The sequence below is a fragment of the Squalius cephalus genome (genome assembly GCF_949319135.1).
Source record: "Squalius cephalus genome assembly, chromosome: 9".
Taxonomy (NCBI): domain Eukaryota; kingdom Metazoa; phylum Chordata; class Actinopteri; order Cypriniformes; family Leuciscidae; genus Squalius; species Squalius cephalus.
Genome location: NC_137130.1, coordinates 35,348,991 through 35,371,074, shown reverse-complemented (window position 1 = coordinate 35,371,074; position 22,084 = coordinate 35,348,991). Strand labels below are relative to the sequence as shown.

The following is a 22,084-nucleotide window of genomic DNA, read 5'->3' as shown; positions in this document are numbered from 1 at the left end:
GATCTACTCCTTTAATGACTTCTGCATTAATAAAACATTTGAATGGAAACTGAATAAAATACATTTGCAAAACAATGCAATACATTTCAAAAGGGGAAGAAAAATGAGATTTGCATCATTTTAAATGCTGTTTTCAGGTCAGTGTAGCCAGCAGTGCTCACCCACAAGCTGCTTGCTGGCTGAAGAGGAACAGAAAGAAGCGGATAGACAGAACGCAGATATACAGTCGACGAGACACGTGCTGGTGTGTCTGCTACTGACCGTCTGTCTCCTCGCTGTGAGTACAGAATCACTCACTCTCATTCATACATACAGTGGTTTACAGTGGCAAAAATTCGATTAAAGCATCATCACTGCGTAAGAGACACTCTGAATCAAATAGTCTTTTAAAAGGTATTTATTCTTGCAAGAGTAGGCCCAGTCAACCACACAGAAGTTACGCTGTGGAGTGAGTGAGGCCCAGACAGGAAGAGCTGGGCAGCCTTTATACTGGTTTCAAGGTCTTATTCAGCAGGGCTCCTTTTCCGCCACATTCCACTGATAAGGGACTCATCGCTGCATAAGCTTCTATTTATCACTAGCTGACACTTAAGACCACCAAAAGCCAATACTAGGGTCAAAGGTCCCTTCCCAGCTGTTCCCAAAGTGTCTCACTCCTGCACTTCCACAGGTATACAAACATTTCCCGTTCACATATCACAATATGAACATAGAAACATGTGACTCACATTACAGTATCTGTTGAAGATACTAAATAATACTAGATACTAGATAATACATTTTCCATTACAGTGGCTATACAAACTCACACCCCTGATTAAACAGCTGGGTATGTGATGTAAAAAATTAAGTCATATCAGAACTTCTGCACCTTTAATGTGAAAAATGCAACCTATGCAATGCCACTAAAAACTAACAGCATAAGTGTTCACACACTGAATCGCATGCTTCGTTGAAGAGCCTTTGATTATATTAAAGCATCTTGATTTGGGAATATTTTCCACTCTTCTTTGCAAAAATATTTCAGATCTGTTCAATTGGAATTTTTTTTAGTCTCACCAAAAACTACGTATTTTGAACACTCGATAGAAAATATAAAAATCAATTATTAGTCATACTAACAGGTTGTGATTCTGAGGAGCAAGTTGGTCCAAATAAACTGGGTACTGACCCATCTTTCAAGAGCAAATCCTGCATTAAACTCCTAGATTTATGAAGCAGTCGTCAGTGAAATGATGGGAACACAACTCAAGGTTGGGATTATACTGCTGTGGTATCGTAGAAATGAATTTACCCACGGATTCTTCACACCCTCATCCTTTGGAGTGACAATAACGTGAATTTGCTGTCAGATGTAAACCACACGAACCAGCCACAGTGTTTGAGGGTCAAAGTAGACGTTGTTCGCGGGCAGCCAATGAAGACCATAGACGAGTATTATGCAGACGTGTCTCCGCGTTACGTATGCAGGTCACGGAAGTGGGACTGGAATTTCTGACGACTCGTTTAGACGGTTCAGAGGCGATTCTTTCTTTTAGGAGACGATAACTTTATTTATACCATGGTCTGGGTGAATACTCGATTCTGATTGGCTGCAGGGTGTCCATTAAAAAGTGATAGAGGACACCTAGTAAATAAACCGTCAGGCGTAACCAGGGAAACCAAGTTATTGTTTGTAAAAACTTTAGATTTCGATTGTAAAACTAATTAAAATATAAACTAATGTTTTAAAAATGTGTTATTTGGCAAGTGACCATGGTATAAGCGGGTTAATGCCCTTCGAGGTGTCCATTGTCAGGTATTAATGGACTTCGGCGGAGGCTGCGCATCGGACAGTTCATGTCTCGCCGTCGTCCATTAATACCTGACAATGGACACGTCGTCGGGCATTAACCCTTACTTATTGTGCACTTTCGGCTTTACAACTTTGCAGAGCGTTTAGATTCACAGACAGCTACATTACACACTGCATGAAAGGGAATATGTGAAAAACCATAGTAGGCACTTTAACACGTTTATAAGACTGCGCGATTTCATGTGGTTTCAGTTGCTCCTATATTTTTGCTTAAATTTAGAATAATATTTAGAACAAAATTTTCTGATGAATCATGATTTGTTCGTGAAAATATTCGTATGCAGATTGCATGCACAAATCCATGCATACCATACGTATCACAGGGTACTATTTCAAGGTCTCATTCACTAACCGTACGTTAGTGAATGAGACCTTGAAGTAGTACCCTGTGATTGAAACCAAAGACGTTTTTTGTTTACTTCATATGTGATATCATATCCTCTCTTTGGTCGGGGTTTCACTGTTATTTACAGTACAGTTGGAGTGACTCTTCATTCTCTGTGTGTGTGTTTGGTAGAATCTCTCCAGCTGTCTGTGGTGGCTCTTTAACACAGATCCAGGTCAGCTGTATGTGGAGCTGCAGTTCTTCTGTGTTGTGGCCAATTACGGGCAGGTGAGTGTGTGTGATCCTGTCACATGTGTTGTGCTGGAGTTAAACCATCTGACGCTTTTCCTGAAACATACATCTCCTTCTGTCTTCCCTCTGTAGGGTCTCATTTCATTCGCATTTTTTGGCCTTGACAAGCATTTAATTATCTCTCCATTCAAAAAAAGGTAACTCAACTTTTTGCAAACTTTAAAGGGCTCAAATGATGACGAATCAAATTTTCTTTTGACTCACTATGAAAGCATATTGTTATTTTCTGGAATTAAAAATTCCTCCCCATTCCAAACGGAGCATTTATTGAGGCTAAGCTGAAAAAAACTTTTTTTTTTTCATATCCACAACTCAAGTCAGGCAGGTCTTGTAGCCGCGTTTCCATTAACTGATGTTATGCGACTAAAACGTAATTTTTTCCTCTTGCGATAAGTCATTCCAGAAATCATAGCAACGGATGTTGGTCTACATATATCTCAGCCACCGCACCAGCCATTATTTTTAATGGAAGGAGACGTAGGCGTTTTATCCAAGCATTAATGGCATGGAAAGACCCTTACACTTGTGAGCGGCACATATTAGGTGTTTCTCCCTCGTGTCTGCTTCTCAGTCTTGCATTGTTTTGGATGCAAAATAAGTTCAGTCGCAAAATATACATCATAAAAGCCGTCTTTCTGTTTTGTATCTTTAGGTTCAGAGTTAAAATGGGGGTTTACACGACACCGTTTTCAAATAGGAACGTAAAACTTTTTATGCGTTTTGGCCGTTCGTTTACACGACAACACATTTCGTTATAGACATTGTGTTGCTCCTCTTATACTCAAGGGTGAGGTAGCCACTCCCAGACACTACGTCATGTCTGCCAGCCAGTTGGGGCTGGTGTAATGTGATACGGGTTCTGAGGAATATGCGGAAGGGGCGTATCCCATAGCGAGACACCGAAACAAGGCTTGAAAGAGAAATTGTGACGTCATGCACACGCGTAATTACACATAGACTGTAAAAAAATATGGACGTAGAGTCCGTGACGTCACCCGTAGGTTTCTAAAGACCGTTTTTGAAGCCTAAAGTGGGCGTGGCCGACCGTCGCCATCTTGGCAGTCCCGAATTTATTTATTTTTACAGTCAGACAATGAGCTGAGGTAACGTGATGGCTAACAAACAGCAGACAAACGGCTAATGATGACTAATGACCAGCGAGAATCCACCCGTCACTCAAAAGTGGACACCCTTAATTATGCAGGAATGTAAGGCTTAATATAATTTAAACGGATGAGTTATAAAAAAAATTCACCCCCTCACAGTCGTCATGAAGGGCAAAATTAGCTGTATAGACCAAAGCCACTTTTTGCTCCAGGCTGTAAACATGTTTTTTTCTGCTGTAAAGTTGGGCGTTTTAACATGGGGGAGATACAGATTTGACTCACTTTTGCAGCCAGCCTCAAGCGGCCAGTCGATGAATTGCCGTTTAATTCACTTCCGTGTTGGTTTCAAGAGAGAGACAAGGAGGTTGCCGCTTGGTATTACGTGTTCAGTCTATAGTGTTTCATCGCCATCTACTGGCCTGGCAGCAGAATACAGCGTTTTTATATAACGTTTACTTGTTGTATAATTTTCTTTTTGGTCCGAACCATAGGAACCAAGAGAGCCGAACTACAAGTGTAAACACAATTAAAAAGCAAAGCGGCTGGAGCGAGTAAAATAGCGAGTAGAATAGTGGTTCATTTCAGTTGCTTCGAGATCCTGTCACAATGTAAGGCAATACTGCAAAGAGGCTGTAATCATGGGATTACAAACTTTATTGACATTTATGTTGTAAGTCTAAGTGGGGGGAAATTAATCAATTAATTAGCCATTTTGTAGCATTAATAGTCCAGTTACTGGTATAATGTCATTGCAGTGTTGAGGTTGCTTCCAAAAACATTCTCAAACAGTTTTTGTGGCTTTTCTTCAGTAAATGGTCTGGATGGGGGAAAGAGCTTATGTTTAAAAAAAATCCTGTGAATATTAGATACATAATTAGGGTAATGATTAGATGTCTTGTGTATGTGGGTAAAGGTTAGCGAGGCTGTGGCGGAGCTGGGGTCCGGAGGTCAACGGCTCTGTGGCGTCTGAGGAGATCAGACTGACCTGCAGTCAGTTCCTCACATATCATAAGCAGCAGTGTGTCAGAGACATTGTTCACAAGAAAAGGTGAGAGACTCTTCACTGCCATCTCTTGCTTATCGTGCATTCATTCGCATGTTTGATTTGTTTTTAGTGCATGCACAGAAAGTCATATTTAGTCTAATTTTTGATCATGATTTTCTCATTACAGCATGTTTGTTCATTAAAACATCTTTGCACATTTGCATGAATCTCTCTTTGATTCCCCCCCGCCCCATTTGGTTGTGGTTCACCCCTCTTCTCTTGCTTTCTAATCATCTCTCACTTCCCGTCCGTGTGCTGTTGCTTCCCGCGCTCTTGCTCTGTGCTGGTGTGTGTGGTTTGGGCGCAGTGGGTGACGCGTGCTCTGCTGATGTGCAGGTGTGGAGAGAAAAGCACCGCTGAGACGTTCCTGGGCAGTGAGATGGTCCGCTGGCTGCAGAGCGTGGGATTGGCCGCTGACCCGGGCGAGGCTTTGGCGTACGGCTCTCGTCTGCTCGAGGGCCGAGTCATCCAGCACATCGGCCTCGAGTTCGGCTTCGTGGATGAGGCCTTGCACTACCGCTTCACATAGACTCAGATCGCTTCAAAAGCTGCTGATGGATGCACAGTGGTTCATTTTAGGGCACATTTAAAGGGATAGTTCACACAAAAATGAAAATTAGCCCATGATTTACTCGCCCTCAAGCCATCCTTGGTGTATATGACATTCTTCTTTCAGACGAAAACAATAGGAGTTATATTAAAAATGTCCTGGCTCTTCCAAGCTTTATAATGGGAGTGAATGGCTGTTTCTGTTTTGAAGTCCATAACAGTGCATCTATCCATCATAAAAGTGCATCTATCCATCATAAAAGTGCATCTATCCATCATAAAAGTGCATCTATCCATTATAAAAGTGCATCTATCCATTATAAAAGTGCATCTATCCATTATAAAAGTGCATCTAGTGCATCTGTCCATCATAAAAGTGCATCTATCCATCATAAAAGTGCATCTATCCATCATAAAAGTGCATCTATCCATCATAAAAGTGCATCTATGCATGATAAAAGTGCATCTATCATCATAAAAGTGCATCTATCCATCATAAAAGTGCATCTATCCATTATAAAAGAGCATCTATCCATGATAAAAGTGCATCAATCCATCATAAAAGTGCATCAATCCATCATAAAAGTGCATCTATCCATCATAAAAGTGCATCTATCCATCATAAAAGTGCATCTATCCATGATAAAAGTGCATCTATTCATCATTAAAGTCCATCTATCCATTATAAAAGTGCATCAATCCATCATAAAAGTGCATCTATCCATCATAAAAGTGCATCTATCCATCATAAAAGTGCATCTATCCATCATAAAAGTGCATCTATCCATGATAAAAGTGCATCTATTCATCATTAAAGTCCATCTATCCATTATAAAAGTGCATCAATCCATCATAAAAGTGCATCTATCCATCATAAAAGTGCATCTATCCATCATAAAAGTGCATCTATCCATCATAAAAGTGCATCTATCCATGATAAAAGTGCATCTATTCATCATTAAAGTCCATCTATCCATTATAAAAGTGCATCAATCCATCATAAAAGTGCATCAATCCATCATAAAAGTGCATCTATCCATCATAAAAGTGCATCTATCATGATAAACGAACTCCACACTGCTCTGGGGGTTTAATAAAGGCCTTCTGAAGCAAAACGATGAGTTTGTGCAAGAAAAATATCCATATTTAAAACTTTATAAAGTAAAATAACTAGCTTCCAGCCGTTCAAACATACGGATTCGACTTAAGTCTAAAGCGCAACTTTTGTGAGTAATGCGACGCACTGCTGATATTTACGCTACGCCATGACGCACTACGCTATTACGCTACTTCTGACGTCTCAAGTTGCACTTTAGGAGCAAGTAGACTGCATAGAAAGCTAGAATAGAACGGCCGGAAGCTAGAATTTTACTTTATAACATGTTAAATATGGATATTTTTCTTGCACAAACTCATCACTTTGCTTCAGAAGGCCTTTATTAACCCCCCAGAGCAGTGTGGAGCACTTTTATCATGATAGATGCACTTTTATAATGGATAGATGCACTTTTATGATGGATAGATGCACTTTTATGATGGATAGATGCACTTTTATCATGATAGATGCACTTTTATCATGGAGAGATGCACTTTAATGGACTTCAAAATAGAAACAGCAATTCACTGCCATTATAAAGCTTGGAAGAGCCAGGACATTTTTTAATATATGATTGTATTCGTCTGAAAGAACGAGCATATACACCTAGGATGACTTCAGGGTGAGTAAATCATGGGCTAATTTTCATTTTTGGGTGAACTATCCCTTTAAGTGAATTATTTGTTCTACTGACACTAATAGCAATAGCCAGATGTGAAGGTAGTCGACTAGAATGAGGTCTTGAACAGTTCATCTACCTCACACACACAGGATGGCAAAGGGGAAACTGGAAACAAACGAAACATTTCAGGACTGAACAGGGAGTGTTGAAGAACTGTTAGCTGATCTGCTTTTATTTCCCCTAGACATTTGAATATTAGGTTTATTTTTTTACAGATTGAACTGTCTGACACATGATCCAGAATTTTAATTTATTTATTTTGCAGTAATTTAATCAGATTTAATTACAATATTGCCGTTCTGATGGAGTTATATTTTCACCACTCTAAATAAAGAATGTATCCCATTAACCTCTTTGTTTACAGCACTGGGCTCATTGACACTTTTTGTTTAAAAAACATTTGGCAGATGTATATATGTGGCAGAATCACTGGCAGGTGGCAGACATGTATTTATTTCCATCATGCTGCCATTTTAGTAGCATGTTTAACCTGTATTGAGATATAGCCCATGTGATAACTAACCCGCATCTTGGTTTCCCAAATAATTCTGATTTATCCTAATAAATTGAATGATCCAAATGATTCATTACCTTGATGAGAAGTGGTTGTGTTTCATTTCACAGCCACAAGAGGGCGACAGAATTTTTTTTTTTTTTTTTTTTTTTTTTTTTGCTTTCGACTCTATTAGACAGGAAAGTCCCAACAAGTGAATTCATTGAAGGAGAATACTGGGATGTCATTGAGAGCATTATGCGATTAAATTCCCACCTAAAGTATGGCGGTCAAAAAATGAATCAAATATGTTAAAACACTTAAAAATATAGTGCAAAATGATCAGAACAGCAAACAATGTGGTCACAGATCAAAATATAATAAGTGTGAATCAAAAAATTAAAAGCGCGTTTAAAAAAATAAGCATGAATCAAAACTTTAAAAATTATACAAAATCTTAATCTTATGTTTCTGTCTTTTTAAAAGTTGTTTTCCTTGGTTTTATTACTCTGTACTCTATTACATTTTCTGCTCATATTTTACTCTTTTGTAAGCTTGTATATTGTTTTTCTTTCCACATTCTGCACTTGCTTTTCCAAATGTTGCAGTTCGAGGTTCATGTAAATTAGGGAGGGCTTAAGCGTCACCACTGGTCCACTACTTCTTGATTGACAGCCCCTCCTTTAGCCAATCAATCGAAGAGGGGAGTTGACCTCACTCCAATTATATTTTGATCTGTGACTACATAGTTTGTTGTTTTGATAATTTTGCATATTTTTTTCCCAGTTTGAGCAATATGTTTTTACTTGCTTTTTAATTTTTGATTCACGCTTATTTTTTGATCCGTGACTACAATACTTTCTGCGTGAATTTAAATGCGTCTCATTTACCAGCTCTCCTTTGAACACTGCAGTCTGTGGTCACAGCACTGAAGCCAGTTCAGAATTCCATGAAATAATAATAAAGACAAGCTCTCTGTGATTGTGGAGTGGACTTTAATGAGTGTTGATCTGTTTATTACTATTTTGTTTGTTTTTTACTTGAATTGATTGGACAGTTAGTAAGTTCTGCCAACTTCCAGTTCACACATTTCCCAAAGTAAATCCTTTGGAATTCATTATTTAACTGTAAGTGTTTGCATATGATATCTGAGATCTTTGACATGCACTCTAAAATGCTAAAAACACACAACTCTTTTAACATGTCAGTAATGACAATGTGACTAACTTGTCAATGGTTTTGAGTATATTATTAAAATGATGTCCAAACATACAGGAATCGACTGAAAGATTGTGCAAACGATCTCTCCACTAGAAAAGGTAAGAGGGTGTTTCTTCAACTTTGGGAACTTTTATATCTGAGGGGTTGAGATTGAGAATTCAACATGTGAAGTTATTAAGGTCTTGGGTTTTATTTTTAACCATATGGCTTTACAGGGTTTCTGCAGGTGTTATGTACATTTAAGACCAATTAAAGAAAACCCGAAATTGAAGGGAACATAAAACGTCAATATGTTCTCTAAATGTAAATGTCTAGGAAGCACAATAAGTTGTCTTAACAACACTTCAAAGTTTGAAAATATAATTTCCAACAGACCTCCATAACTTTTTAATTCATTTTAGAAAGAAAAAAAAGAAAGAAAAAACTTAAAGTTTGAATAGCTCTCCTCCCAAACATAAGATATCTTTGTAGATATAGAAAAGTGCCGTTCTTTTTCACTAGTTTTGTCTTGTTTTCCAGTGCAAAGGTTTAAAGATTCTTAAATCAAGATACATTAACTTGAGAAGCAAAATGACTGAAGTTCTGAAAATGACAGTGTAAAAAGTGTTTTTTACTAGGATCCACAGGTCCCAAAAGTGCCTATAGTTGAAGAAACATCCAATAATCCTATTCAATATATTTTTTCTCAGGCATTACTGTAAATATCAAGCTCCTCAGTTGCAGTGTCTGTAAAGAGATGAACCAGCAGTGTTGAATCCTCAATCCCCTCAGTTAGATATTTCTCCATCTCTGCCATCTTCCTCGTCTCCAGATCTCTCATTTTCTGTTCAATCTTCTGTCCTTTCTCCTGAACAAACAAACAAACATTATGTCTCTTTTGCATGTGAATTTATGCTATTTTACAGGTTCCTCATTTTATTTTGCAAGTTTCCTTCAACAGGTTTACATGCAGCCAAGGTCAAAAAACATATTAATTTTCTCAAAACATAATAGCAGCATCAGCTCTTTTCTCATTGTGTCTGAAACAGTTTGATAAAGGATTCAGTCTCTCTAAACCCCTCCTTTCTGAGAGTCTACTCGGCTCTGATTGGTCAGAAGGCCCAGTCTGTTGTGATTGGTCTACTGCTTACAGCTTGTGTCGGGAACAAAACGCCTAATACAATATCTGAATTACAGCTCTTGATACACAGTGATATGAATAGTAACGATGGCATCGGTTTTACCATATCAATTTTAATCAAAGTGTATTTGCAGAAAACAGCGTCTTCTCGACATGAACAACACAAATCAAACTCTTCCAGTCTCAGCTACAACTACAGTGTTTGAGGGTCAAAGTAGACGTTGTTCACCAGCGGCCAATGAAGACCATTGACTGGCATTATGCAAATTTGTTACATTGTTACATAGGTTTGTAACAGGAAGTGAGACTGGAATTACTGACGACTCATTTCGGCAGTTCAGAATCAATTCTTTCTCTTAGGAGACAATAACTTTATCTGTCATGCGCTTTGATCTTTAAAACTGTGTAGACCTTTTACATTCACAAACAGCTGTTGCTCGAGGCTAGGAAATGTGGGCCGTGTAAAATACAGAGGCCATCAGACAACAGCGTATTTTGTGTTGAACGGCTCACCATGGTGCTGTCGATGATGGCGGCGACCACCTCGTGCTTCAGGAACAGAGGGTGTTTGCGGTTCGGTTTGCTCTGGAAACGGGGTTTCTTCTTCACGGGATCGTCCTCTCCAAAACATGGAGAACATGTGTGCTTCAGCTGCTTTATGTCTAATACAAATACAAACGGCTTAAAGACAGACCTGTGGGGGGACAAAAACATGAAATTTGCAGTGTTACAGCTGCATGAAATTGATAAAGGAGTAATTAATAAATCATTAGATTTTTGGAGACAATTTCAATGTTATATTGTCCACCAGGCAATAACAGCAACGCTTGCCAAAGCAAAAGCCACTAGAATTAGTAATACTACATTAACTACACAACTGGTCAACAGTTTGGAATAATTATGATTTATTAATGTTTTTTAAAGTAGTCTCTTCTGCTCACCAAAGCTGCATTTATTTTATCTAAAATACAGTAAAAACAGTAATATTGTGAAATATTATTACAATTTAAAACAATTGTTTTCTATTTAAATATATTTGAACCTTTATAACATTATAACGTTTTTCCTTTGAAGTTTTCAAATACAAACGACAACATCGTCAAAATGATCCCCATTCACATGGATCAATTGAAACGACTGAAAATGCTGTATTCTGCTTCTAGGCCAGTAGTTGGCGATGTCAGGAAGAAACAAATGTAAAAGGAAGGAAATTCAAAAGGAAGAAAAGAAATGTAAAGAAACACTACACGCCTATAGACTGAACACGTTTTTGTAGTTTACATGGAGATGGTAACGGTATTGTTTTCAGAAACTTCAATTTGAATCCCGTTTTCAAAAGTTTGCATTTTCAGGCCCAGAATACGCCAAACCGAAGCGAAATGAATATAGCTGTATATAAAAAACAAAATTAAGTGTGTTTTTGCCTTTAAGTAGATGGTAAATAATGTTGAGATTATCAATTTCACTTTTGCACAACAAATAAATAGAAATTTTGGTATGTTGCAAATTTGCGACAACAGGCATTTAGGGTAGGCTAATTTTTTTTTAAAAATGGTAAAATTAATAAAACACATTTTCCCATCTCAGGTATGTAGATTTTATTCATTGCACAAAGTTGTTAGAACTTATAAACTTTAATTGACAAATTAATGAATCTTGACAACAGCAAGAAACAAAACACTCTCCTACTCCCTAACATTGACAGTAGTTTTTATACATTCCATGTTACACTCTGTTTAACTCTTTCCTTGTTTCTCCAGTGCATACATTATATATTCTTATAGTGTTATATCCTAACATGCTATTTTTTGTGAAAAAAATAAAAAAATTTTTTTTTTGCTGAAACCATCTAAATACAGCATTATTATAATATGTAGCCATTAGCCCAATCCAGCCGTTATGGACCAATGTCGCAAATTTGCTACAAACAGAAATCTACAAAGTACGTAAAAAACATTCGTCACATGAAGTCTATATGAATAACATAGCTATAGAAGCAATCAATAAGCTGGTACATATTTTTATCTTAGCACAACTTAACTCATTTTGGGCAATTTCTCCACATTTGCACCCTTGATATGCGGATTTTGCAAACCAAAATATTAGCTTCGGTGAACCGGATGTAGTTCCCACTCCGACCGCTCCTACGAGAAACCAGTGCGTGCAAAATGTTCCTAGGTATGTATCGAATGTGCACAAACAGGCATTGGGGGAAAACACACGCTATCTCGCCTGCAGTCTGAATGGAAGGGGTTTGTTGCAAATTCGCGACAGTGGGCGTTAAGGGGTTAAAAAAACACATAATTTTTGTGTTTATATTTGAGGGGACATTTACACAATGTTTTGAATGGGGATCGTTTTGACAATGTTGTCTGTAAAGAACATTTTTCTAAGACCAGGCGGGATGGTGTTCGTGGGAAATTGTGCACATATGTCACTTGCCTGTGCGTGTCTCGTCATTTCCGTAAATTGACAAAAGTTGCTCCGGCTACTTTGATGCATGTATGGTGCGGGAGTGGCATAGATTCGTTTTCACAACGAGCGAGAAAGGTTGACATGGAGCCGCTAAATCTCCAACCTCTGGGAAATCATTCATTTTAATCAAACACTGAACAGAGGAAAGACTGCTGGCAAAAAGAGAAGGTGACAGAGCTCGTAATAAAACAAGAACCAACATTAGCGTGGCTTTTCAGAGATGCAGAAAAACTGAGGGATTTTAAATGTTGTAAAAGCGAAGCGGATATGATGCCGTTTTTATTACTCAGGTGATTAAAGGAGAACTCCGGTCAATTTTAACATTGAGCTAATTTTTTTGTACATTTGGAGTGCTGTCAATAGAGAGAACAACGACAAAAATTGGTGTTGCCTACACCGTGTTATCCTCTTTTTAAAATTTGCACCCTGTTGACTTCATTGGGGCACGTTTTAAACCTGCGTTTAAACCTGCGTTTAAGCCTCTTAACATCCTTGATGTGTCATTACAAGTGCACAGGTCATGTGAGTGATTCCTTCGGAGTGAACGCGGGTGAATCTGACTGCAGTAGATGTGAAAGATATGAATAAAAATGATGTTTATTCAGCAAGCGCTCATACCTGTATTTACATCCTTTTTTCGGTCGAAGTCCACAGTAGTCGATTGTCGAGTTCACGCGCATTGGTTTAGTACCTATGATCACGCGCGTGAACTCGACAATCGATTACTATGGACTTTGACCGAAAACAGGATGTAAATACAGGTATGAGCGCTGGCTGAATAAACATCATTTTTATCCATATCTTTCACATCTACTGCAGTCAGATTCACCCGCGTTCACTCCGAAGGAATCACTCACATGACCTGTGCACTTGTAATGACACATCAAGGATGTTAAGAGGCTAAAAGCAGGTTTAAAACTTGCCCCATTGAAGTCAACAGGGTGCAAATTTTAAAAAGAGAATAACACGGTGTAGGCAACACCGATTTTTGTCGTTGTTCTCTGTACTGACAGCACTCCAAATGTACAAAAAAATGAGCTCAATGTTAAAATTGACCGGAGTTCTCCTTTAAGGTATTTTGTTAAACAGATAAATTGCCATATGTTGCTCTCTAACAGAGTTCATTGTAAAGCATTATCTATTGTGAAGGCTCATTTCATTGATGTCGTAGCGCTGCGCTGGAATTTCTTTTCAAGGAAGTACCATGTCTATTAATGGGTAAAGCTACAGTAACGTCTTCAGCAAGTCAGCTTGAGATCTTTCCATCTAAACTGTTTATATCTCTTAAGCCTATAAGTGAATGTTTTATGATTAGTAGGATAACCATTTTCACTAGCACAGTCACCCAGAGCAGAGGCACAACCAAAACAATGTTCTTCCACAAAATGCATGCATTTTTGTTTTTTACCCGCTAGAGGGCCAAAAGTTACAAAGTGTACTTTTAATTATTCCAAGCTATTACCTGGTAGTGTATATTAACAAATGGTTAAATATCATTACAATTACTATTATTATAATAATTCACAATTTATATAAAAAATCATGTCTAATCTGTAGTTACAGATGACATGCATAAATAATGCAGAAGAAAAACATTAGTCAGAACTGCCCTGTACTATAGCTGTGACTTCTGAATATCAGCAAGCCTGGCGTACCGTTCAGGGTCTGGAGTGGCCGTGAAGAAGTGGACACCAGGTAAATCTGGGTCTTTGGGGACGACTGACACCATACTTCCTGTGGTCATGAACATTCCCTCCATGTTGATTCCGCTTTCCTTATTCCTCAAAATATCCATCATTGTCTCTGCTGTGATGTGGCCTGTAAGTACAATATTTTAATGGCATAACTGTCAAACAACTAGTCTGTGAGTTTTTAATTCAATAAATAATGTGAATAAATAATCTATAAGTACAATTATAAATAATAATATACAGTGATGTACTGTACCAATGAAAAGTTTGGACAAATCGATTTTTCTATATTATTATTATTATTTTGCACTTTAAATAATAGTAGTCATTAAAAATATGAAATACCACAAAATGGTATTCCATAAAAGCAGGCCCAGAGCCAGAGGGGGGCCGGGGCTTGGACATCCCTGTGCCCTTGGCACAGCTTTTTGGCACATTCGTCAAAATTGTGGTTGTTAAGATTAGGGAGGCGAAGGCGCAGTATGTGGCCTTCTGTTAGGTTTAGTAAGGTACTTTTGTAAGTGTGTGTGAAGTGCAATATGAGGTGGAGCTGCCTCCCCCAGAATTGGGGTTCCCTAAGTAGGCACACTCATAGTGGCTGCCCTCCACTTATGTGGGTCCATTAAGTAGGCGGCTCACTTAAGAACTTTTCTTTTGAACTCCCTTTGTCCTTGAAGTTGTAGCTTAATCCCCCATGAGTGGGGTTCGTAAGCAGGTGGCTTCTTCATGAATCATTGTATTGTATAAAAGTTGAAGCTTCCTCACCCTAATGACGGGGTCCTTAAGTAGGAAGCTCCCTTATGTTTAGTGAAGTTGCCTCCCACAAAGCTGGGTCCCTAAGCATGTGGCCCCTTCACAAGTCATTGCAATGTACTAAGGTTGAAGCTGCCACCACTTGATAGAGGGTTCCTTAAGCAGGCAGATCCCTTAGGTTGTAGCTGCCTCCCCCAGAGTTGGGGTCCTTAAGCAGAGCCATTTAAAATTTATTAAGGTTGAAGCTTCCTCCCCAAAATGGCGGATTCCTTAAGAAGGCATCTCCCTTTTGTCTCGTGAAGTTGTGGCTGCCTCCCCCTGATTGGGGTCTTATAAGCAGGCAGCTCCCTTGAGGGAATGAAGTCGTGGCTGCATCCCCCAGTATTGGGGTCCCATAAGTAGGAGGTTCCTTCATTTATCTGGATGAAACTGCCTCCCTATTTTGTGTTCTTTAACAGACAGTTGCCCCAGAATGCAAACTTTAGCATATTCGCAAGGTCATAGCTGCCTCCCCTAAAATGTTAGGGGATTAAGCAGGCAGCTCCCTTGTGTGTGCCGGAGATCGATAATATGGTTGAGCCTGTGTCCTCTGCTCCCACAAGAGCGCTCGAGATGATCTCCAGACCGCAGGGTCTATCAGGGATTGTATCCCCGCTACTGGGAAATCTTCTCTTGGGTCCTCCACGCTCTGTTCCGGCTCAGGCAGACTTTGGAGACTATAGCACAGCTAACACTTTGCAGCCGTTTATTAGTTTCCTCTATTGGGCGTAGTACACCCTTCCCTTACAGGGTTTCTTTATTAGGGTCTCTTTATTAGGGTCTATCGTCCTACTTCAAAGTTGGGGATCACAGTCTTGTGTGAATATTGGACTCCCCTCACTCAGAGGGTCATTCTGCTGAGTCCTCAGCTCCCCAAAGGACCCATCTCTGCTGCCTGGTGAGAAGTGGTTTTGCCTGAGCTTTGCACCCCTTCTCACTGGTTGAGCATCCTTAAATTCAGAATGTTGGCCTTGCGAGATGCTGACTCTAGGTCAGATGGGATTGAGCATTTTGTTACTTAAATACTTAACCGTGCTGTTTAGGGTTTCAACCAGATCCCTATATATATATATAATATATAATAATTATATAATAATGATATGTTTAGTGAATAATAATGTCTGGCGTAGAGGCTGGCATTACCAGGCCCTTGAGCCTTTGGAGCTTGGGTGGTGGCCGTAGGGAATAGTGTCACTGACGGTTCTGTGTCAGACCTGAGTAGGGGGATCTGACTCTGGCATCTATGTCTGTTTGTTGAGTCTTTGTTTGTGCTTGTCGCAGCCAATTAGACAGTCATTCCCTCAGCATGGCGGAGTGGGCATTTCTTCCCCATAGTGTCCTCTGAGGACGCAGTGTTTCTCAACCCTGGTCCTGGAGGTCCCCCAACACTGCACATTTTGAAAGTCTACTCTTTCTGACACACCCATTTCAATTCCTGGAGTTTCTTCTAATGAGCCACGAGTTAAATTAGGTGTGTTTTATTAGGGAGACAAAGAAAATGTGTAATGTTGGGGGTCCTCCAGTAGCAGGGTTGAGAAACACTGCTCTAGAGGATGCAGTGTCTCATTCCCCTATTAAGGGAACCATGGTTACATGCGTAACCCGAGACGTTTTGTAAATAAAAAGGCACTATTATTATCGGGCAAAAAAAATCAAGCAATGGTTTTACGATCCTAAGAGGCACAAACTCACTTAAGTGTGTCCACACTTTTAACTGGTAGTGTATTTTAAAAATCAACCAATTACACTGTCATGAATATATGAGTAGATGTGATTATTTATTTAGCACTTTGCATGAATTTGCTGATCATTTTCCACCACCAAACTAATAGTAACCTTCACTCTTCTGCAGAAGTTTGCGTCCCTCACAGTATCGTCCCCCTGCGGCCTCGATTCGGGCTGTGGCTGAGTAGGAGTAAACCTCGGCAAAGCTGAACTGAGCCTTTCCATCCCACCAGCTCTGCTCTTGTGCATACGTCCTCAACTCCGGGTGCTCCCTATCAATATTAGTAGTAATGGAGTACTGATTGGAGATGTTCCGATAGCCGGCTTTAAGAGAGAGAAACAGCGTTTTAAATCAGACCTTTTAAAAGACAATTAATATTCAGCAATATTGTCTGCACTGACACTGTCGGATGTGAACATTTTAACTGAATTGATCTGATCTTTGCAACATCTGCGCTGAACTGAACTGAACCAATACTGAACTGATTTGAGCTAAATAACGATGCTACTGTCTTCTGTAGAGCTGCTTATAAATGAATTAAATTAGTTTCATAATTGATGAAATTGAGTCAAAAATCATCCACCTATTTTAATGTGCATTTTGGGATATCGCATAAAGAAAACGCTGGATAGAAACAAGAAGATGTGCATAAATTCTAAAAATGTGCTCAAGTGCTCAACTGAGGCGGATCATTTTTTTATCTGATAAGACTTGCGCATAAACTACGATGGAAACACATCTACAGAATAAATCCCTTGATGACTTTGCCTCAGCAGAAGATGTGATTGGATAACTGGACTAACCAGCGGACCAATCACATCACAGCATCTCAAATGTTGGTTTGATCATTCTGAAATGCCTGAGCCAAAGTCTAACATCAAGATTTGGTTAAATCCTCTGCCAGAAACGCCTTACGCAATTGCGTTCACAAATACCAGCATCCGAATGCAAGAGAACATTATCGCGTTTATTGCGTTTTGTCACATGCTCTGAGAAGCAAGTCATTTCTGATGAAGGTTAAAAGAGCCACAGTGGCTTCCCTGATTGCAGCAACTTCCATTTTTATAACAGATATTTTGCGCAAATATCCCAGGAAGTGACGATTATCTTCTCTGGAACACATGGAATGGAAACACTGCTTTATTCGCAAATGTTTTATGCGATATTCCAATTTTGCGCAAAAGATAAATTCGCAACTTTGTGTAGAAACATAGCTACTGGTACAGTTAATGAGCTAAACTAAAACTACACTTGTAGAGCTGCCTTTATAAAGTGTCATATAAATAAACCTGACTTGACTTTAAACACTTGAACTAATTTCAATTTTTAAGCTGTAATGTTACATGACCCAGTATTTACCCTTCACTCTCTCTGCGGCCCAGTATTTCCCAGCAGTCTCCAGCACCCAGGCCTCAGTGCGGTCTGATATGAGGAAGCTGTTATGGTATGTGAATCCACACTCGTCCTCCATACAATTCCCGCCCTGGCCATATTTTTCCAGCAGTTCTGTTATCACATCGACAGCCCGCTCAGCAGTGTTGGCCCTCTCCAGAGCCAGCCTACAATACAAAGTGTTTCATATCACATTTAAGACCTTTATTAAGAAACTTACACAAATAAAATAGCAACTAATATATATATACACTCACCTAAAGAATTATTAGGAACACCATACTAATACTGTGTTTGACCCCCTTTCGCCTTCAGAACTGCCTTAATTCTACGTGGCATTGATTCAACAAGGTGCTGAAAGCATTCTTTAGAAATGTTGGCCCATATTGATAGGATAGCATCTTGCAGTTGATGGAGATTTGTGGGATGCACATCCAGGGCACGAAGCTCCCGTTCCACCACATCCCAAAGATGCTCTATTGGGTTGAGATCTGGTGGGGGCCATTTTAGTACAGTGAACTCATTGTCATGTTCAAGAAACCAATTTGAAATGATTCGAGCTTTGTGACATGGTGCATTATCCTGCTGGAAGTAGCCATCAGAGGATGGGTACATGGTGGTCATAAAGGGATGGACATGGTCAGAACCAATGCTCAGGTAGGCCGTGGCATTTAAACGATGCCCAATTGGCACTAAGGGGCCTAAAGTGTGCCAAGAAAACATCCCCCACACCATTACACCACCACCACCAGCCTGCACAGTGGTAACAAGGCATGATGGATCCATGTTCTCATTCTGTTTACGCCAAATTCTGACTCCACCATCTGAATGACTCAACAGAAATCGAGACTCATCAGACCAGGCAACATTTTTCCAGTCTTCAACTGTCCAATTTTGGTGAGCTCATGCAAATTGTAGCTTCTTTTTCCTATTTGTAGTGGAGATGAGTGGTACCCGGTGGGGTCTTCTGCTGTTGTAGCCCATCCGCCTCAAGGTTGTGCGTGTTGTGGCTTCACAAATGCTTTGCTGCATACCTCGGTTGTAACGAGTGGTTATTTCAGTCAAAGTTGCTCTTCTATCAGCTTGAATCAGTCGGCCCATTCTCCTCTGACCTCTAGCATCAACAAGGCATTTTCGCCCACAGGACTGCCGCATACTGGATGTTTTTCCCTTTTCACACCATTCTTTGTAAACCCTAGAAATGGTTGTGCGTGAAAATCCCAGTAACTGAGCAGATTGTGAAATACTCAGACCGGCCCCTCTGGCACCAACAACCATGCCACGCTCAAAATTGCTTAAATCACCTTTCTTTCCCATTCTGACATTCAGTTTGGAGTTCAGGAGATTGTCTTGACCAGGACCACACCCCTAAATGCATTGAAGCAACTGCCATGTGATTGGTTGATTAGATAATTGCATTAATGAGAAATTGAACAGGTGTTCCTAATAATCCTTTAGGTGAGTGTATATATATATATATATATATATATATATATATATATATATATATATATATTTCAATTAAGCTGCAACTTATTCTGTATTCTGAATTGCAGTAGTTGAGTAAATTAGTCAATGCTGAATATGAATTGAAAAATTGCTTCTTGGATCACCTGACGAGATCCATGCCCAGAAGAGCCTCTTCACCATCCGCACTCTCCTTCCCCCAGACCGCCTCATTCCCGACGCACACCTGATGCTGGTTCGCCCCCATCTCCGCCCCCCACAGCCAGGCGGGTCGACTCAGCACCACCGCATTCGTCTGAGACACCTGCTCTATTTCTATATATGTACACTGATCAGATGAAAAGGAGAAATAACAAAAACAGCTGAAAGAATTTCAGCACTCGGACAATGTTTCTCAAATCCAGCTGGATAAATCTAAGGGAAATATAGCTGAATCAGACCCAGATAGCAAGAATGTTTGCATGGTTGAGCACATGTGGGCCAAACTTTCACCATATATGTTTCGCCATGGGTTTGGAGGGAATTTTCTTTTGGATCATCATTTGTTTTGAGGTATATGGCCCAGATGACAGCTATGGCACACCATGATACATGCTAACTTATGGTTTTAAACTACATTTGGTTTATTATTGCATGTAACCTGCTATAGTGATGTGCTGCAGGTTTGTGGCCATCCACACCACTATGGAAGCTTGTTTACGCCACGGAATAAAACAATTTAAAAGGTAATTAAATCCTTGTATCTCACTTTTCTGAAATTTTTTTACATCTCGGAATTCTGACTTTTTTCTCTAAATTGTGTGATATAAAGTTGCAATTGCGAGTTATAAAGGCAGAATTGCAATATATAAGTACACAATTGAGAGTTATAAAGGCAGAATAGTTTGATATAGTCACAATTGTATTATAAAGTCAGAAATGCAATATATAACCTCGTAAATCTGACTTTTTATATTTCACAATTCTGACTTTTTTTCTCAGAATTACAAGTTTATAACTAAGTCTTATAACTATGAGTTTATATCTCACAATTCTGACTTTTTCTCCCAAGTTACAAAGTCAGAATTGCGAGATATAAACATAATTCTGAGAAAAAAAGTCTGAATTGTGAGATATAAACTCGTAATTCTAAGAAAATGTCAGGATTGCAAGTTAATATCGCGCAATTCTGACTTTATTTCTCGCAACTGCGACTTTATATCACACAATGCTGAGAATTGTGAAACAATTCAAGTCAGAATTGTGAGATGAAAAAACATTTTTTTTTTTTTTTTTTTTTTTTAAATCACAATTAGACTACCTTTTTTATTTGGTGCCAGAAACAAGCTTCCATAGACCTCAGCCTATTCAACTATTGCTGGTTGCTTTTCTCTTTTTTTCATCTTTCCTTGAATTCCTATTGGTGTATTACTGAAAATGTGACTGGCAACTATTTTAAAGGTATAGCGGAGGATTTTTTACTTCCGGGTGGATCACCTATACTATTGGTCCTCCTAATTGTCAATCATTCTGGTGAATCAATCAAACTTTTCAAAAAGTGGAGAGGTGAAACGCAAGTCTTATCTAAAATTCGGAAAGATCCTCCACTATACCTTTAATACAGGTTATTTCCATTCATATTTTCCTCTTTGCTCTCTCTTTACAACAACAGCCTTTGCCCAAACAAACTCTAATTAACTCTAATTAAAATCACTGTTTTGGATCAGTTCTGGCTACTACATCAGCAAACTCTAATCTGTGTCACACTTCAGAGGTTTATTTGGGCCAGATCTGTGCCGCAGGAAATCTGTTGACTGGGGAACATCTTGAGATACCTCAACTTTGTCTTCTGGGCCATGTTCCTTTGCAGGGTAGTAGACGACCTCTTGCACTTCATCGCAGGGCCTGTCCGAGTTCTTCCCGAAGATGATCCGCTGACCCTCTGTGGATGGAGGCAGAGCCACAAATGTGTCGCAGGAGGTTGGGTACATCCTGAAATAAACAAAATGTAACATTCCATGTAAATGTAGGTCTCCAGTGTTCACTGCTGAAGAATCTATGATAGGAGTAATTATGGAAATCTCTCAGTATTCATGCATAGACATGGCAATCATTAATTCATTCATTTAAAAAACACTGACCTTGAAGTAATAGGAAATCAGAATGTTTTTTCTACTCAAAATATACCACATCATCAGCATGAATGAACGCTTAGTAAGATACATGTCTTTACATGAAACATTCTTTACCACTAATACGTATTCATAAAGCTGATCCAAATATTTGCAGTAACGCTGGCATTCAGTGTGCTTTAAATAATATTTTTACCTTGTCCAACTCAGCGTAGCGCTATATGTCAGGCACGAAGAAAATCACTTTTCTGTTCGATGAGATTAAACATCTGTTTGCTTTCCTTTTCCTTTCTCCGTAAACAAAACTGCACGCAGACTTTGACACAAATCCGCATGCACGGTCATCTGATTTATAATCAACCAAAACAATCCGAACAAGCGATGTAACAAATGAGTCTGGTCGATCCGCATTGGTGTTCAGCGGATAAGTGGGCGTGGCAGCGGCGATTTCAGGACGTATAAAGTCACGTGGTCGTGCAGTGGCATTTTTGATTGGCTATTTGTTTTAACAGGATCATAAAATAGGCCTAATACACAATACATAAATAAACAAACATGTTATAAAAATTATAGTACAGGAGTGCAAATACAATACATAAATTAAGTAATATTATAAAAATTACTAC

At 39.2% G+C, this 22,084-nt stretch overlaps 2 protein-coding genes across 5 annotated transcripts in view; one reads left to right on the top strand and one right to left on the bottom strand.

Annotated features, from left to right (window-relative positions):
• gpr155a (G protein-coupled receptor 155a) overlaps positions 1 to 7,350 on the top strand; it is a 30,026-nt gene extending 22,676 nt beyond the window's left edge. Inside the window, exons 12-17 of one of the 4 annotated variants that reach the window (XR_013822280.1) lie at positions 138 to 277; positions 2,373 to 2,468; positions 2,565 to 2,629; positions 4,512 to 4,646; positions 4,980 to 5,295; positions 6,844 to 7,350. Coding sequence is in view for 1 of the 4 variants with exons in the window: in XM_079881302.1 (XP_079737428.1) it covers positions 138 to 277; positions 2,373 to 2,468; positions 2,565 to 2,629; positions 4,512 to 4,646; positions 4,980 to 5,172 (629 nt within the window). In the remaining 3 variants the exon portion in view is untranslated. Of the gene's footprint in view, positions 1 to 137; positions 278 to 2,372; positions 2,469 to 2,564; positions 2,630 to 4,511; positions 4,647 to 4,979 lie in introns of all 4 variants that reach the window. The other 3 variants (XR_013822281.1, XR_013822282.1, XM_079881302.1) reach the window with 3 other exon arrangements.
• Positions 5,627 to 21,825, bottom strand: scrn3 (secernin 3). The gene is made up of 8 exons (XM_079881306.1): positions 21,655 to 21,825; positions 21,162 to 21,318; positions 19,494 to 19,675; positions 17,848 to 18,047; positions 16,599 to 16,811; positions 13,935 to 14,097; positions 10,318 to 10,498; positions 5,627 to 9,531 (listed from the first exon to the last, which is right to left on the bottom strand). Exons 2-8 carry the CDS (start codon positions 21,315 to 21,317, stop codon positions 9,370 to 9,372), a joined length of 1,257 nt encoding a protein of 418 aa, XP_079737432.1. The 5' UTR covers position 21,318; positions 21,655 to 21,825; the 3' UTR covers positions 5,627 to 9,369.
• Between the last annotated feature and the right edge of the window lie 259 nt (positions 21,826 to 22,084).

Coding starts and splice junctions, on each gene's coding strand:
- scrn3 (XM_079881306.1), bottom strand. CDS start 21,317: ATGTACCCAACCTCCTGCGACACATTTGTGGCTCTGCCTCCATCCACA. Junction 18,048..19,493: donor CTGGGCATGGATCTCGTCAG/GTGATCCAAGAA, acceptor TTTGTATTGTAG/GCTGGCTCTGGAGAGGGCCA. Junction 14,098..16,598: donor ACTTCTGCAGAAGAGTGAAG/GTTACTATTAGT, acceptor TTGTACTTACAG/GCCACATCACAGCAGAGACA.